The sequence below is a fragment of the Heteronotia binoei genome, chromosome 1 (genome assembly GCF_032191835.1).
Source record: "Heteronotia binoei isolate CCM8104 ecotype False Entrance Well chromosome 1, APGP_CSIRO_Hbin_v1, whole genome shotgun sequence".
Lineage (NCBI taxonomy): Eukaryota > Metazoa > Chordata > Lepidosauria > Squamata > Gekkonidae > Heteronotia > Heteronotia binoei.
Genome location: NC_083223.1, coordinates 123,456,234 through 123,471,052, shown reverse-complemented (window position 1 = coordinate 123,471,052; position 14,819 = coordinate 123,456,234). Strand labels below are relative to the sequence as shown.

The 14,819-nt window shown below is 39.2% G+C and overlaps 2 protein-coding genes across 8 annotated transcripts in view; one reads left to right on the top strand and one right to left on the bottom strand.

The window, feature by feature from the left end:
- Positions 1-12,914, top strand: part of REPS1 (RALBP1 associated Eps domain containing 1) — a 51,552-nt gene extending 38,638 nt beyond the window's left edge. For all 7 annotated transcript variants that reach the window (XM_060240256.1, XM_060240219.1, XM_060240238.1 and 4 more), the window contains 6 exons: positions 3,005-3,069; positions 5,764-5,946; positions 8,829-8,924; positions 9,841-9,989; positions 11,040-11,145; positions 11,648-12,914. In XM_060240256.1, coding sequence (XP_060096239.1) covers positions 3,005-3,069; positions 5,764-5,946; positions 8,829-8,924; positions 9,841-9,989; positions 11,040-11,145; positions 11,648-11,716 — 668 coding nt within the window. In that variant the 3' untranslated portion in view covers positions 11,717-12,914. The remainder of the gene's footprint in view (positions 1-3,004; positions 3,070-5,763; positions 5,947-8,828; positions 8,925-9,840; positions 9,990-11,039; positions 11,146-11,647) is intronic.
- An 863-nt stretch (positions 12,915-13,777) lies between these two features.
- The window catches only part of ECT2L (epithelial cell transforming 2 like), a 60,879-nt gene continuing 59,837 nt past the window's right edge, over positions 13,778-14,819 (bottom strand). Inside the window, 1 exon segment of the mRNA XM_060237935.1 lies at positions 13,778-14,070. Within this exon segment, the coding sequence (XP_060093918.1) occupies positions 13,931-14,070 (140 nt within the window). The 3' untranslated portion in view covers positions 13,778-13,930.

Below are 14,819 nucleotides of genomic sequence, written 5' to 3'. Positions count from 1 at the left end.
TCCAAGCTAAAAAGCCCAGATCTCTTTAACCTTTCTTCATAGGGAAGGTATTCCATCCCCTTAAATCATTTTAGTCATCCTTTTCTTCACCTTTTCCAATGCTGTAATATCTTTTATGAGGTGCAGTGACCAGAACTGTACACAGTATTCCAAATGAGGCCACAGCATAGATTTATACAGGGGCATTATAATGTTGGCTGGTTTGTTTTCAGTCCCCTTCCTAATAATCCCCAGCATAGCATTTGCCTTTTTTACTGCAGTTCTATACTGAGTTGACATTTTTAGTGAGTTATCTACCATGACTCCAATATCTCCTGGTCAGTTACTGGCAGTTTGAAATCCATCAGAATATATTTATAGTTAGTATTTTAGGCTCCACTTTGCACTTTTGCCCACGTTGAACCTCTTTTGCCACATTAATGCCTACTCACCCAGTCTCAGCAGATCCCTCTGGAGCACTTCACAGTCCTCCCTGATTATCACTGCCCTGAACAGTTTAGTGTCATCCACAAACTTAGCCACTTCACTTCCATTAACTTTAATGGACAAGTTCAAAAGCATCAGACCTTGTACTGATCCCCGTGGTACCCCACTGCTTACCACTTTCCACTGTGAAAACTGCCCTATGCTACTGTTAAATATGTTCTAAACTGCCAATCAGAACAGGTCAAGAGGCATTGAGACTGAAAAATAGTGGTGGGTGGGGAAGAAAAATTAGAAGTGGGTATAAATGAATGGCAGATCAGGGAACAGGGCTGCTGATAGCGACCATGTGCCCCAAACAAAGATTCCATCTGGGCTGCTGCTCCATATTCTGAACCAAACTAATTTTTGTAAGAAAACAAATTGCTTGGCTGGCTGCTGCCATGTATCTATAATAATTAAAGGATCCACATGTTCATCTGTCTGTCCATTGTGGCTGGCATAACTCTGAAAACAAAACTTGCAATCTCAGAATTGGCCACCAGCGTCAGAATGATTGTGGGAGTGCTAGGACCAAAAATGAAAGGATTTGGAATATCCTGGTCCCAGTTATCTCCAGACATCCCCCACATGCTTTTTGCAATGGAAACTAAGCTTGTGTAGTTGTTAAAATTCAGACTATCTGGGAAAGTCAGGTTCAAATCCCCAGTCTTCCATGGAAGATCACTGGGTGACTTTGGGCCAATCAGCCTAACTTTCTTCAGAGAATTGTAGTGAGGATAAAACAGAGGAAAGAAAAGCAGGATATAAAATAAATAAGTTCTAATTACTGTTCCTCATTTGTTACTACTGAGGCAAGTTGATGTTTATTATTATGCATGTTAAGAGGGGAACATTTTTACTAATTTGACTGATTATGAGGAAATATTAATTCCTGCTTCTGTTAATACTAGATTATGGGGAAATATTGTCCCACTTCTATTCATACTATTAACAAAGTTTTGCTCCTATGCTACTATTAAATATGTTCTAAACTGCCAATCAGGATGGGTCAGGAGGCATTGAGACTGAAAAATCGTGGTGGGTGGGGAAGAAAAATTAGAAGTGGGTATAAATGAATGGCAGATCATGAAAGGAGGAGAAAAATGTGGGAAAGAGCTGGAGAAATGCAGGAAAAGACAATTAAGGTTGTTGTTTTTTAATTTTTTGCTACCACACACTAACAAGGCTGCCCCTTTGCATCATCTGGCAGTTCAGGAGCTAGGTAGAACTAAAGGAAAAAGGAAACCATAGACCTTGTTAGGAGGCCACATGCTGGCTTTGACTGTATCCCTGGATAATTTTGCTTTGCTATAATGCTGACTTGGCTGATAGCTTTAGTAGGATCTGAGAAAGAAGAATTACCTTCTAAGTTCATTGTAAACTTTGCAGAAAGGCACATTCCAGAGTTTACTGTGCTCCTAGTGGCTGCAGTGAGAACTGCATTAGAAAAAAGATTTAAATGCATTCCATGAATACAGCATGACTTGGGCCCACTGAATCGGCAGCCAGCTGCCCTTGTTTCCCTTTAAACCTGTGACTGTATGAAAATATAATTTAGAAATACTTCCAGAACTTGTGATAGGAAAGTATGTATCCAAATGGCTGTTAAAAATATCTAAAGAATAACTGTTTTCAACAAACTACAAGCTGCCATTTGAATTAAAAATTTCAGCTCCCTAGCCTTTCCATTGCTGGTGCACAGCACATACAGGAACAGGGCTTTCTTAAGGTATGTGCAGTAAGCCACTTATACCCTACGCTTCAGTCCTCACATTTCAAAACAGTACAGTGTGACCCTTATTAGCTATAGTAAAAAAAAAAACCCTTATGAAAATGTTTTATTGCATGTACATGGCTTTAAAGGTCTTAACTTGGAGGGCAGCTGATTCTGTAGGGCCCTGACTCAATTTACTATCACTCCCCTTCTTGACTAGAACAGACTTTGCACCACAGATAAGCAAAAAAATTATTTATTGGTAGCTGAACAATATGAAAGGGGCCTAAGAAAACTTTCAGAGCTGCCCGTAGAAAATTATCAGTGTGAAATATTTCATTGTTTCCCTGGCAGCCACCACTGATGTTGTATATGACATCTGTCCATCTCTTTGGGGAAACCTTTCTGTTGAAACATACACAGCCAATCCAGGTTTACCAGAAGTATCTGTATTAAAACTGTACCTCCTTGTCACTTAACCAGTTAGAGCTGAACCATTGATTCCCACAGCCAGTCAGTACTTTTCTGGCAAGTGGTCTATGGTAATGTAGAAGCTGTATAATTGCAGGCATAGAAGTTCTGAGCTTTCCATTCTTTGAAAGAGGGGGCAAGCACATTCTGTCTCTTCCCCTGAAGTGGTGAATCCTTGCTTGCACTCTTAAAAAGTAGAAAACCATACATTTTCACCCTAACCAAATGAGCTTGTAGTTTGTCCTCAGAGGCCACAGTTTGAGAAACTCTTCTCTAAAAGGTAATATAGTTGGTAGCCCGACCTCTTATAAAAGTCTCATCAGCTTTTGTCATCTAAATCTTATTACCTTACAGGTCAACAGCAAGCTGGAGTGATTGCCTATCCCCCTGCAGTGCCTCCTAGACCTCAGCCCTCGCAGGTAACAATGATTTCTTCTAAGGTGCTATCAGTTCATAAGCTTAGTAGCATTCTTGCTGTGTCTCTCACATGAGCCTTTTCACCGTACTTTGAAGTGAGCCAGCATGGCATACTGGTTAGACTGTTGGACAGTGATCAGGAAGGTACAAGTTCAGATCACCACTCTGCCATTAAAGCTTACTGGATGTCACCCTGCTTTCAGAGAACTCAGTGAGACATACTTTTATCCTCGACAAAACAATGAAATGGGTTAAACTGAGAGAGGTGAGCAGTCTGAGATACTATCCAGAGAGCTTAATGGTTAAAGAGGTGTAGCGTACCCCAATCCAAGTCCAATGGATTATCCATGAAACTGCAGCAACCATTTGCCTGAGTTTGGCCTGTGTTTCATTGTTTGTGCTTCCTTCAGATGGAATCATTTGTGGGGAAACAATTTAGTCAAATTATTATTTATTACGTTAAGTTTATATCCCGCCCTCTCCGCAAGCGGACTCAGGGAGGCTCGCAACATCACATCACTTCCATTAAAAACCAATAAAACACATAAAACATAATTACATATTTAAATTATTTAAAACATTTAATGGTGCTGTATTAATACAGTACAGTATAGAGGTTCTGAAAGTTCAATGGTGACCCTTGGTACTCTGCATGGTGCTCTATATGATGTCCAGTGGCAGCTTTCTCTCAGTTAAATGTCGAAGGCCTGTCGACATGTTTGGCCCTTTTGCGATAGGAAGAGGGTATAGGTACAGGGTTTTTTTCTAGATTCTTTTCAGACCTGTTACAAGGATAGGCAAAAGAACATTGATAACTTTTATTGCACCTAATACAACATTATAGTACTGTTTCAGTACTTTGTCTTTTAATTGTGAGCCAGTTGAAACATTCAGCAGTTAGGAGGTAAAGTCTTCATGTACATACCACCACAGAAAACACATAGGGATCATGATTGTATGGCTGTCAAGTCTCCATGTGTTTCAATAATGACACTCTTTGTATTTTCAAATAAGTTCATTTATTGTAGAAGAGTATGACATCTCTTAGATACTGGCAGTGAGGAAATAGACTAGCAAGATCAGAGTAAGGGTTATATAGGTAGCTAATAAGGGTTATATAGGTAGCTAGTAGCCATCACGGAACTGGCAAGCATATTTCAAACGGCTGAAAGGTGAGAGGCTAAAATAATACACCTACATCACTACTAATAATAGCATGCAGGAACTGATAAGGGAAAGAAGGACCTGGGAAGAAAAGGGAGGATCAGAGACCTTGAACACCCTCGCTTTATTATCTGCATTCTTTAGAAGATATAACACAGGCCTAAGCATAAAACATGAGTTACTGCTGCAAACTGTTAGGAATAAACATGGACTTGACAGTGGCTCATACTGAGGTGTCCTTCCATGTGGAAAGCTTGAGAATCACCACTGTCCCTTGTGAGTATTGCTTTTCCCAGTGAAGAGAGTTTTTGATAAGGAGTGCTCTGAAGCGATCAACCCATGTCTCATGATGCTGTTTAGACTATACATATTGGAGTGGATCCTATCACTCCAGTGAGCAAAGTTGGAAGCCTTCCTCCAACTTAAGTGGCTCTTCCTTTGGGGGGGTAGTCTTCTTGGACTGGAACAAGGTTGGATCTACACAACTATATGATGTGCCCTTGTTGAAGAGTGGTCAGTTCTCCTAGAAGTGTATCTTAGGCCTGGTCTACGTTTACAGCAGAATGAGTTGGCAAACCATTTGGGATTAAAGGGAAGGAATAATATTTTTTTTACCAGTAACTTGCTTTTATTATGCTAAATAAGTGGGAAAGAGCATGTGTAAAACATTTCTCTTTTATATGCTGTTCTTTAATTTGTAAGGAATTAGCATTAAAAATGTTATTTCCCCCCTCCCCACAACCTGCTGTTATAACAGTGCATTCAATCCATTCTACCATTTCAGAATTCTGCCACCTCATTATGCTGAATGTGTAGTCCTCCTTTAAACTTCTATAGAGAAGAGAAGAACTTGGATAAATGCAGCCATATGTCATCTTCAGGTTAACCATTGGAAATTTCCCTTTTCTTCATGCATTTGCTTAGTTTAGGTGTTCTTTAAATACTTGACTTGAAATGCTTTCAGTGACAGATCAAATGCTTCCAAACACTCACTAGAGCAAAGTAAATGAAAAAAGCTGTTTAATAAGAAAAAATTTTCTTTATGATCTCTATCCATTGCATCTACCCATCCTGAACTCTGAACCTTTTATAGTTAAGTCTTTTAGCATGAAATTCTCTGTGTATGCCCCCGGAGGGGGGAAGTCAGCTGTCTTGGGACTTACCTGTATCCAATGTTCTTCAAGTTGTCATCTGTGCAGTCACACAGCTGTCCCTCCTTTCCTGCAGCAGGCACCTTTTTAATTTGTGGTGTTCTCTTTGAAAAAAATGAGGAGAAAGTGAAGACTGCTGCCCGGTAAGTATGCACAGTGAGCATAGATTCAGAAAGGGAGAAAAATTTTGTACCCTGTATGGCTGTAGAAGATTCAGAGTTCAGGCTGTGCACAGGGACAGACACTATTGGTATGTCTGCACATATTACCACTCAAAGAACATCAATTACAGTTTGAAGACCTTTGTTTTTTCTTGCTTAGTATCCAAACAAGATTTTCAGAAGAACTGAATTATTCTGTTTTTGGGTCGTTGTTTTTTAGGGTGGAGGTCATGTTCATCGACCATCAGATTCTGAAGGTCTAATAGCTCATTCCAGTACCTCACCTCAACAAATACCAGAACAGCCAAACTTTGCAGATTTTAGCCAGTTTGAGGTTTTTGCTGCGTCAGGTGTGAATGAAGAAGAGGATGAAGAAACTGAGAGAAATGCAGAGGTATTTCAAGTCAGTATAAGCACTGATACATAGTTCTTGAAATTGTTATGTCCTTGCTTCTTATGTACTGTCTTGTATTGTTGATCCCAATAGTTGTTATTGACAGCCTGATTGAGCTTCTGTTTTCACTAGTCTGCCAAAGTACTCCTCTCTTTCCTATATAGCTGCTGCAAAGAACACTGATGGTGTTAGTGATATTGTAATAGACATGGGCCAGGATCCAGAGAGTTAATTCAAGTAAGCCAAAGAGCTTGGATATGCACACTGGGATTGTGGGTTTCTTTAAGAAACAGATCCCTGTGCTATATAGAATGATCCTGGAAATCTGCTACATTTCAAAAGCAGCTTCCCGTGTGATATGGAGGCTGTTTTAGAAGCAGAAGTCCAAATGTCTTCAGATGTGTGGAATTAGATGGATTGTACTTTGGATTCTAGTCTAGTAAATATTGAATATTTCAAACACAGCTTCTAATAAGCATTTTTACTCTTAACCAGGTGGCAACAAGATATTCTGTGGTCAGACTATCCATTTGGAAGTGCAACTTTCATCTATATCTATACTTTTTTCATACCATCTGGTTAAGAGAATATAGTTATCTACAGTGACAATGAATAACTTTTGTACTTTTCAAAAAATTCTGATTTGTAATTTCTACATAATGTTCTGGGGATCAGGAGTGGTAGGTTCCATAAAAGTGGCATCCTCTAGTAGTAGTTCACAGTTATACATACCTGACCATAAATGCCCATTAACTAGTGCTGAACCACCTTCACATACTTTGGTTTCTTTCCAAGCAAAAACTAAAGTGCTGATTTTGACCCAAGTTCTAAAGAGGATCTAGCCAAAGTATCAGAAAATGCATCTATTCCTGTATGTATATGCCTGAGGATTGTCAGCTGCACCCCAATTCTGGGAGCCCAAACTTTGTAAGTTAGATAGGATGGTTTCAGTGAAAGAGCAGTGGAGCCTCAATTATGAAATGTACCATATGGCCACTACATTTGTCCTCAAGGTCCCAGATGAAAACCTTGTTCTCAGCTTCATAGAACTATGGAAAGTTTGGGCTTTTTACCTGTTGATATAGTTTGCATTGTTTTGTGTTTTATTCTTGCATTTCTTTAATTTTATACATAGCTGCCTTAAAGGCAGGAATTGGAAAGGTGGACACTTTAAAAATGTAGTAGTTATAAGAAAGTAAGAAGAGCCCTGATGGATCAGACCCATGGTCTATCTGGTCCAGCATCCTGACTCACACAGTGACCAACCAGTTCCTCTGGATGGCCAATAACATGGCATAGAGACTGAGGCCTTTCTTTGATGTTGTCTCCTAGCTCTGAGATTCAAAGGCTTAGTGCCTCTAAATGTGGAGGTTCTGAAACAGAAAGTGCTTTGGGTTTCCTTCTAAGTGGGGAAATCAGCTGGAATACCCAAGCCTGAGCATAAATGAGCTGGTCTCCATCTTGGGGCCTTCTAGGGACACACAGGCTAGTTTGAGGGGGGCCCCATGTCCTTTAGGGCTTCCCTCTTTATTTGACAGCGCTCTGGTATCAGTTCCCCTCAGTCACCATGGCTAGTAGCCAGTATTATGCCTCTCCTCCATGAATCTATCTAATCCCCTTTTAAAGCTGTGTATTCCCATGGCCATCACTATCTTCTCTTGCAGCAGATTCCAGATTTTAATCACTGTCTGTGTAAAAAAGCTTTTCTTTTTTGTTGGTTCCTAAATCTACTGCCCATCAACTTCATTCAATGCCCTTGAATCCTAGTATTTTGGGAGAGTGAAAATTTTTCTCTTCATCAGTTCTCTCCACCTCATGCATAATTGTATAAATCTCTATCATGTTCTCCTCCTCCCCCTTAGTCATCTCTTTCTAAACTGAAAAGTCCCATTGTCTTCAGCCTTTTTCTCATAGGGAAGGTGCACCAACCCCCTAATCATTTTGGTCACTGTTTTCAGAACTTTTCCAGATCTGCAGTGTCCTTTTTGCAGTACAGTGACCATAACTGTACACTATATTCCAAATGAGGCTGCCCTCACAGATATATACAGCAGCATTATATTTTTGGCAGTTTTATTCTCAGTCCCTTTCCTAATAATTCCTAACATAGTTTACCTTTTTCACAGCTGCAGCACACTGGGTTGACACATTCATTGTGGTATCCACTATGATCCCAAGATCTTTTTACCTCTTAGTCTCAGCAAGTTCAGGCCCCATAAACCTATAGTTGAAGTTGGGATTTTTTGTCCCATTATGCATCACCTTACACTTGCCAACATTGAACTTCATTTGCCACATTGTCGCTCACTCACTCAGTTTGTGGAGATACTCTTGGAGCTCTTCACAGACATTCTTGGTTTTCACTATCCTGAATAATTTTGTGTCATCTGCAAACTTGACCACAACACTATTCACCCATAATTCCAGATCATTGATGAATAAATCAAATAGTACCAGCCCCAGTACTGAGCCTTGTGGGACACCACTGCTTACCCTCCATTGTGAGGTCCATTTATTTCTTTTTACTTCTACTCTTTTCTTCCTCTCATTTAACCACTTTTTTAATCCGTAAGAGAACCATCCTCTTATCCCTTGACTCCTAAATTTACTCAGGAGTTATGCTGCGTACAAAATCCCAAGGGGAGAGAGGAAGGAAAGTTTATTTGCAACTTCAAAATGTTTTTGGCAGGGTTATCAAGAACCAGAAAGTGGTTTTACCCAATTGTCCATTCCTGTCGTGCTGTCAAGGTAGAAGGCACTGCAAACTAGTGATGGGAAGATTGCACCAGCAGTCAGCTAGAGCAACCTCTATAACCTTTATAATGCAACCTCTAAATAACCACATGGTAGAACAGAAGAGCATTCTGATTGTTGCTTGTTTCTCTTTGCAGGCAGAAAAACCCTCTGATTCTGCAGGAACTGTTAGAGTTGCCAAAACTGATGGCAGATTAGAGGATAAGACAGCTTCTAGTACTCCTGCAAATGCGGTATGCAAAATAAGATATTAAGTAGCAACTTAAATACATTTATTGTGTCATGAACCAAAGCTTGTCATTTCATCATAAGAAGCATTAAGTGTTCTACCCAGCAGATAGAAGTGTTTATATATACACAAAGATACAAACAATGGCAGTGTCGATATGCAATACAAAGATTTTTGAGATCAGATATGCGTGATTGTGGGAAGCTTTATTGTAGTTACCATCCCTTTGGAACAGTATAACCTAGAAGCTGTTGTTCCACATTGTCTCTCAGTCCCTGTTGACTCTTAAAATAGGCTTTATAGAAAATGCAGCAATATAACAAGCAGTACGGTGGCTCAGTGGTAGAGCATCTGCTTGGGAAGCAGAAGGTCCCAGGTTCAATCCCCAGCATCTCCAAAAAAGGGTCCAGGCAAATAGGTGTGAAAAACCTCAGCTTGAGACCCTGGAGAGCCGCTGCCAGTCAAGACAATACTGACTTTGATTTATTTATTTATTTATTTATTTATTTCATTTATATCCCACCCTCCCCCACCTTGGCAGGCTCAGGGCGGCTGATGGATCGAAGGTCTGATTCAGTATAAGGCAGCTTCATAGAGAGCCAGTTTGGTGTAGTGGTTAAGTGCGCGGACTCTTACCTGGGAGAACCGGGTTTGATTCCCCACTCCTCCACTTGCACCTGCTAGCATGGCCTTAGGTCAGCCATAGCCCTGGCAAAGGTTGTCCTTGAAAGGGCAGCTGCTGTGAGAGCCCTCTCCAGCCCCACCCACCTCACAGGGTGTCTGTTGTGGGGGAGGAAGGTAAAGGAGATTGTGAGCCACTCTGAGACTCTTCGGAGTGGAGGGCGGGATATAAATCCAATATCTTCTTCTTCTTCTTCTTCATATGTTCATATGTATCACTGCTGTATTTATTTTTCTAGGGCAAAGGCACCACATCTCTAGCTCCACCACCAAAACCTATACGCAGAAGGCCAAAATCAGAAGATGAACTGAGACCTGAATCTGAGGAGCATACACAGAAAACAGGTGTCATAGCTGCTGTTCTTGCTTCACAGCCATCTATTCCTAGGTAACCCGAGATGTGTATAAGTACCTCTAATTGATATATTTGTTAAGGAAAATGTCTTGGCATTATAGAAAGAAGTAGATGTCTATAATATTTGAATAATTGTTCTGGTAAATGAAGAGAACAGACAAGATGGAATTCTAAGAACAATGGCTTTTTACTGAACAAGAGTAAAACATAACTAGTTTAGTGTTACAGTCCATAAATATTAGAATTTTAATTCAATTTTTTAAAAATTGCACTACATCAAATTTGAATACTAGATGTACAGCTTATTCTATCACACTTTCCTTGCTTGTTACAAGAATAGCTGCATGCCTTTGATGCATTTATTGGTTCACCAAGTAAACATTGTTTACAGAGAACTCAGCATTTTGAAATTATCATTAGAAACCTAAAGGGGGTTAGTCAGACACTTTGATCTCTTTCATGTTACATTCTAGTTGTTGTTACTTCCAAGCTGGTCACATGCCTTCTTCCTGCTGCTCCACAGAGAAGCATATGAAAAATGAAATTATTAGAGAACCATGAATTCTGAAAAATTTGCAGAGTAAATAGATATGAATGTATTTCACATAACTGTTCCATCCCTTAGCTTTTCTCTGCACTAAATCTGGATTGGCAAACGCTTTTGGATGTAAATTTGTAGTTGTCAATACAGAAAGTAATTTTTAATGACAGCATAATTCAGTACAATGTACTTATACTAGAAGCATGCTACATGATGACACAAGTGTCACAATATAAAAAACTTATACAATTCAGTCCATGTAGTAGGGCTTTGACTTCTGAAAACAGCTTTGCAACATAATAAATTTGCCAAGGTAGTTTGAAATGTCATTTGGAAAGGTTGTCTGCAGGCCGGCCATAGTAATCTGTAGTCTGGCCAATGACAGGATGGGATGCCAAACATACAAAATCCATCCAACTAGAAAAAGTTAGAAGGCTAAGTAACATTGTAAACTGCTGTAATTTCAGAATACCTGTTTAATTGAGTCATTTGGAAATACATTCAGCCATTTCTGAAAACTATTTTGTGATATGTCTCCTCAGGTCAGTAGGAAAGGACAAGAAGGCAATTCAGGCATCAATCAGACGCAATAAGGAGACAAATACTGTTTTAGCCAGGCTTAATAGTGAATTGCAACAACAATTAAAGGTAAGTAATATTTTGAAAGATTTAAGGGAACAAGGGATTAATTGGATACCTTACAAACATGCAGTTTTCCTTTATGCTAAACTGGTGGAGGTAAGATTAATTATCTTTGAAGGCTGAAAATATGGTTTCCAAATGGGAAAACCCAGATTTCAACATGGATTGTTCTTTTAGTCTCTGTCAGCTTTCTCAGTTCATTCTGCTGTTTTTTTCATGCAGTGTAGCCTACCTTTTGCATTGGTTGGTGATGCACAAGGCCAGCCACCAGCTATTTTAGATTTTTCCTATGGATGACATAGCATAGATATTTTTCTTTGCGCATGTGTTTAAATAAGTAGCAATGTTTAAATAAGTAGCAATATTAAAACGTAATAGGTTGCATGTAAAAGATCTAGACTGAAATAGGAATTATGCATGATGAATGTTAATGCCTATAATTGTATCTTTTAAAATGTTATAGTGTTCTTTCACTCTAGACTATAAAATACAAATCTGTTCTTTTCAGGATGTTCTTGAAGAGAGAATTTCACTGGAAGTTCAACTGGAACAGCTTCGACCTTTCTCTCACTTATAAGCCGATTGCCATTAACTGTGAACTAATTAACTTTGAAAGGGGAAATTGGGTAAAAGGCCTAATTAAAAACTCATATGTTCAGCTCAGTGCACTCTAACATTCTGTGATTGTTTTGTCCTCTGTCCACAGTTGTATTTAAGTAACTTTTATAATTTTAATACAAAGAATTGGAATTAACGTTTCCTTGAATGTTCTATATATTGGCACTGCCATCCCTCCCATTTTTTGGGAACACAGTCTAAGTTGGAGCCAGGTTTTTACAATTTCAGTGGCCTAAAACTCAAACTGGAATTCATTACCTGATGCAATTTTTTTGTATTTCACATTATGGAAAAAAAAAAATTCCAGGTATCCAAATGGATGCCTTTGTTACCAGTTACCTTAAATAAACAGCAAAAGCACATTTTATCACAAATATGTGCTATATCTCTTCCTTTTGACTGTAAAAGTGAGATTTACCTGCTCAGTTTCTCATCACCATTTATTGCGACATTGCTAGTTAACTATAATTTCAAACAGCCACCATTTTGGATAAACCAACTTCTTCAGGTTGCATACTACTTTGCCATGTGAAATAGATTTGGTTATTATTTCATGTTTAGGTATCTTCTACAACATGGCCACAGCTTTACAGTGGTTGTAATTCATGACCCTTATTTTGCAGCATGCACATATACAACCCTTTTGTGAAAGAAATGGGTGTTCCTCTCAGTCAGGCATATTTCCAGAACACCTGTAGTTGCATGATTTGCACATTGCCTTTTTAAATTAACTGACACATTCACCAGACTCTCTTGTAAAAGAATCCATGGTCAAAAAAATGTGTCAACACTTCAACTCTTCTTTTCCTTCCCTTCAAGATGTGTGGTTTAAGAGGTTTGGGCTACACTTTCTCCTCATGTCTCCAAGCCTTACTCTTCTGGCTTAAAGACAAGTTGCATTATTAACAGAAAGTTCCCTGACTGTATCCTGCTCTTCAGGTTGATGTACTGTATTAGGATTTGTTGTATATTGTATAATACACACCTTTTGATCTCATATGTAAATTTGCATTAATGCTGACTAACAGCAGATATACTATTTAATGGCTTATTCTGGCTGTGGGATCATAGATGTTAAACTGCATGAATGTATCTCAGCAGAATCAGAACTAGCAATTGTGTGATTTTTACACCAATAAAACAGCACAATATTTTAATTTGGGGAATCTTTTTTAACTTTGGCTTAGTGTAACAAGAACACACTCTCTCCTGTTCTGTCAGTACAGTTATTCTGTGAAGTATTTGGTGGTGGTAGAACAGCTACTTCAGATATAGCTGGGTCACTATCTGTGTGATGACTTTCAGTACTGAATGATGATCTTAGAATGTCCTAGGAAACAGACCAGCAGCAATAGCTGGATGCAGATTGTGCTCTTTATTAGACAATAAACGTGGTGTTTTACAAAGAGAGAACAAAGTGAGATAACATATGTGCTTGAAATTTCAAGCAGGAAAAGTAAAAACAGTAAAAGGTATAATTAAGAATCACTGAGTTTGGCACGTGCATGAATTAATACATATTTTGACACATTGAATGAAAGGAAAAAGAATATTAGTCACAGTAAATAGAGTACTACTGATACTGAAATTCCATTCTGTTCATGTTACCTACAAGAAATATGTATTCAGGCTTGTATATGACAGGGATGGAGAGTAAGTCATGCAACTTGCTTGCTTTGGACTGCCATGATACAAAACACACACACACCATTTTCTTGGGAGTACAGCAGGAATTTGTAATTGCTAAGGCTGTTTTCAGAAGACTTTAGAAGGCACCATTGAGAGTACTGATCACCAGACTGCCCTTTGCTCAATACCGCTGGCACACAGAAGATTTTTTTCCAGCATCATCAGTGCTAGGGGTGAGGCCATCTTTCCAGCGCTGACCCTAAGGATTGGTGTCAGCCTAGTACTTTAAAAAACCACTCCCTTGTTTTGTATTCAGAAGAAGGAATAACATTTATGACAGGATGTTTCAGTTTTTCCAGGGACTGCTTTTAATACTGTAAATTAATAGAATTCCTATGTGTATACAATTTAACTTTTTCATGTCATCTGTCTATAGCTAATTGTTAAATCAAAAGTGGATTTGAGCAAAGGTTAATTGGAAATAGATTCATTTCCTGTGTCAAAGCTAGTGAGCATGGAATTAAGTTGCAGGCAGTTGTAAATCTTAAAAGATGCTTCCATTCTCCTCAGTGTTATAGATAAGTGCTCTTTGCAGTGCGGAAAGCCATGGGAACTTGTCAGCTTCCTCTGTAGAACAAATCAGTTGATGCCTTGGCCCTTGTAGAAGAAAAGCATTCTTTATATCTATGAAATAGAAATGGTTGATATTTTTCAGGACAACTTTACTGCAGTTATGCATATAGATGCGATGCTCGAAGATAGTAATAGGATAACTCCTGAAGATTTCCCTCTAGCCAAGCTAGAAGTCAAATGTGTGGTTATGAGAAGCTTCTGGTTTTTCTTATATTGCAGGTATTCTCTAAATTAACAATTCTGAATGTGTACCCATGGTACCATGGAAACTGCCAGTGAGTTTCCTGGGAAATTGCTGAGCAGTCAGGTGGACATTCAATGAAATTGCTGAGCAGTTGGTTTAGAACAGATAAAAGTAAGTACTTCTTCACCCAAAGGGTGATTAACACATGAAATGCACTGCCACGGGGTGGTGGTGGCTGCAAGCATAGACAGCTTCACGAGGGGATTGGATAAACATATGGAACAGAGGTCCATCAGTGGCTATTAGCCACAGCATATTGTTGGAGCTCTCTGTCTGGGGCAGTGAAGCTCTGTATTTTGGGGGAGGGGGCACAGTGGGAGGGCTTCTTGTGTCCTGGCCCCACTGATGAACCTCCTGATGGCACCTGTTTTGTTTGTTTTTGGCCACTATGTGACACAGAGTGTTGGATTGGATGGGTCATTGGCCTGGTCCAACATGGCTTCTCTTATGTTCTTATCCACTTGCTTCACCCTAAAGCAAAGAGCCAGTACTGGCTTGGAGTAGGAGGTGATTTAGAAAAGTATAGGAGGTATAATCTTTATGTGCACAGGGAGTA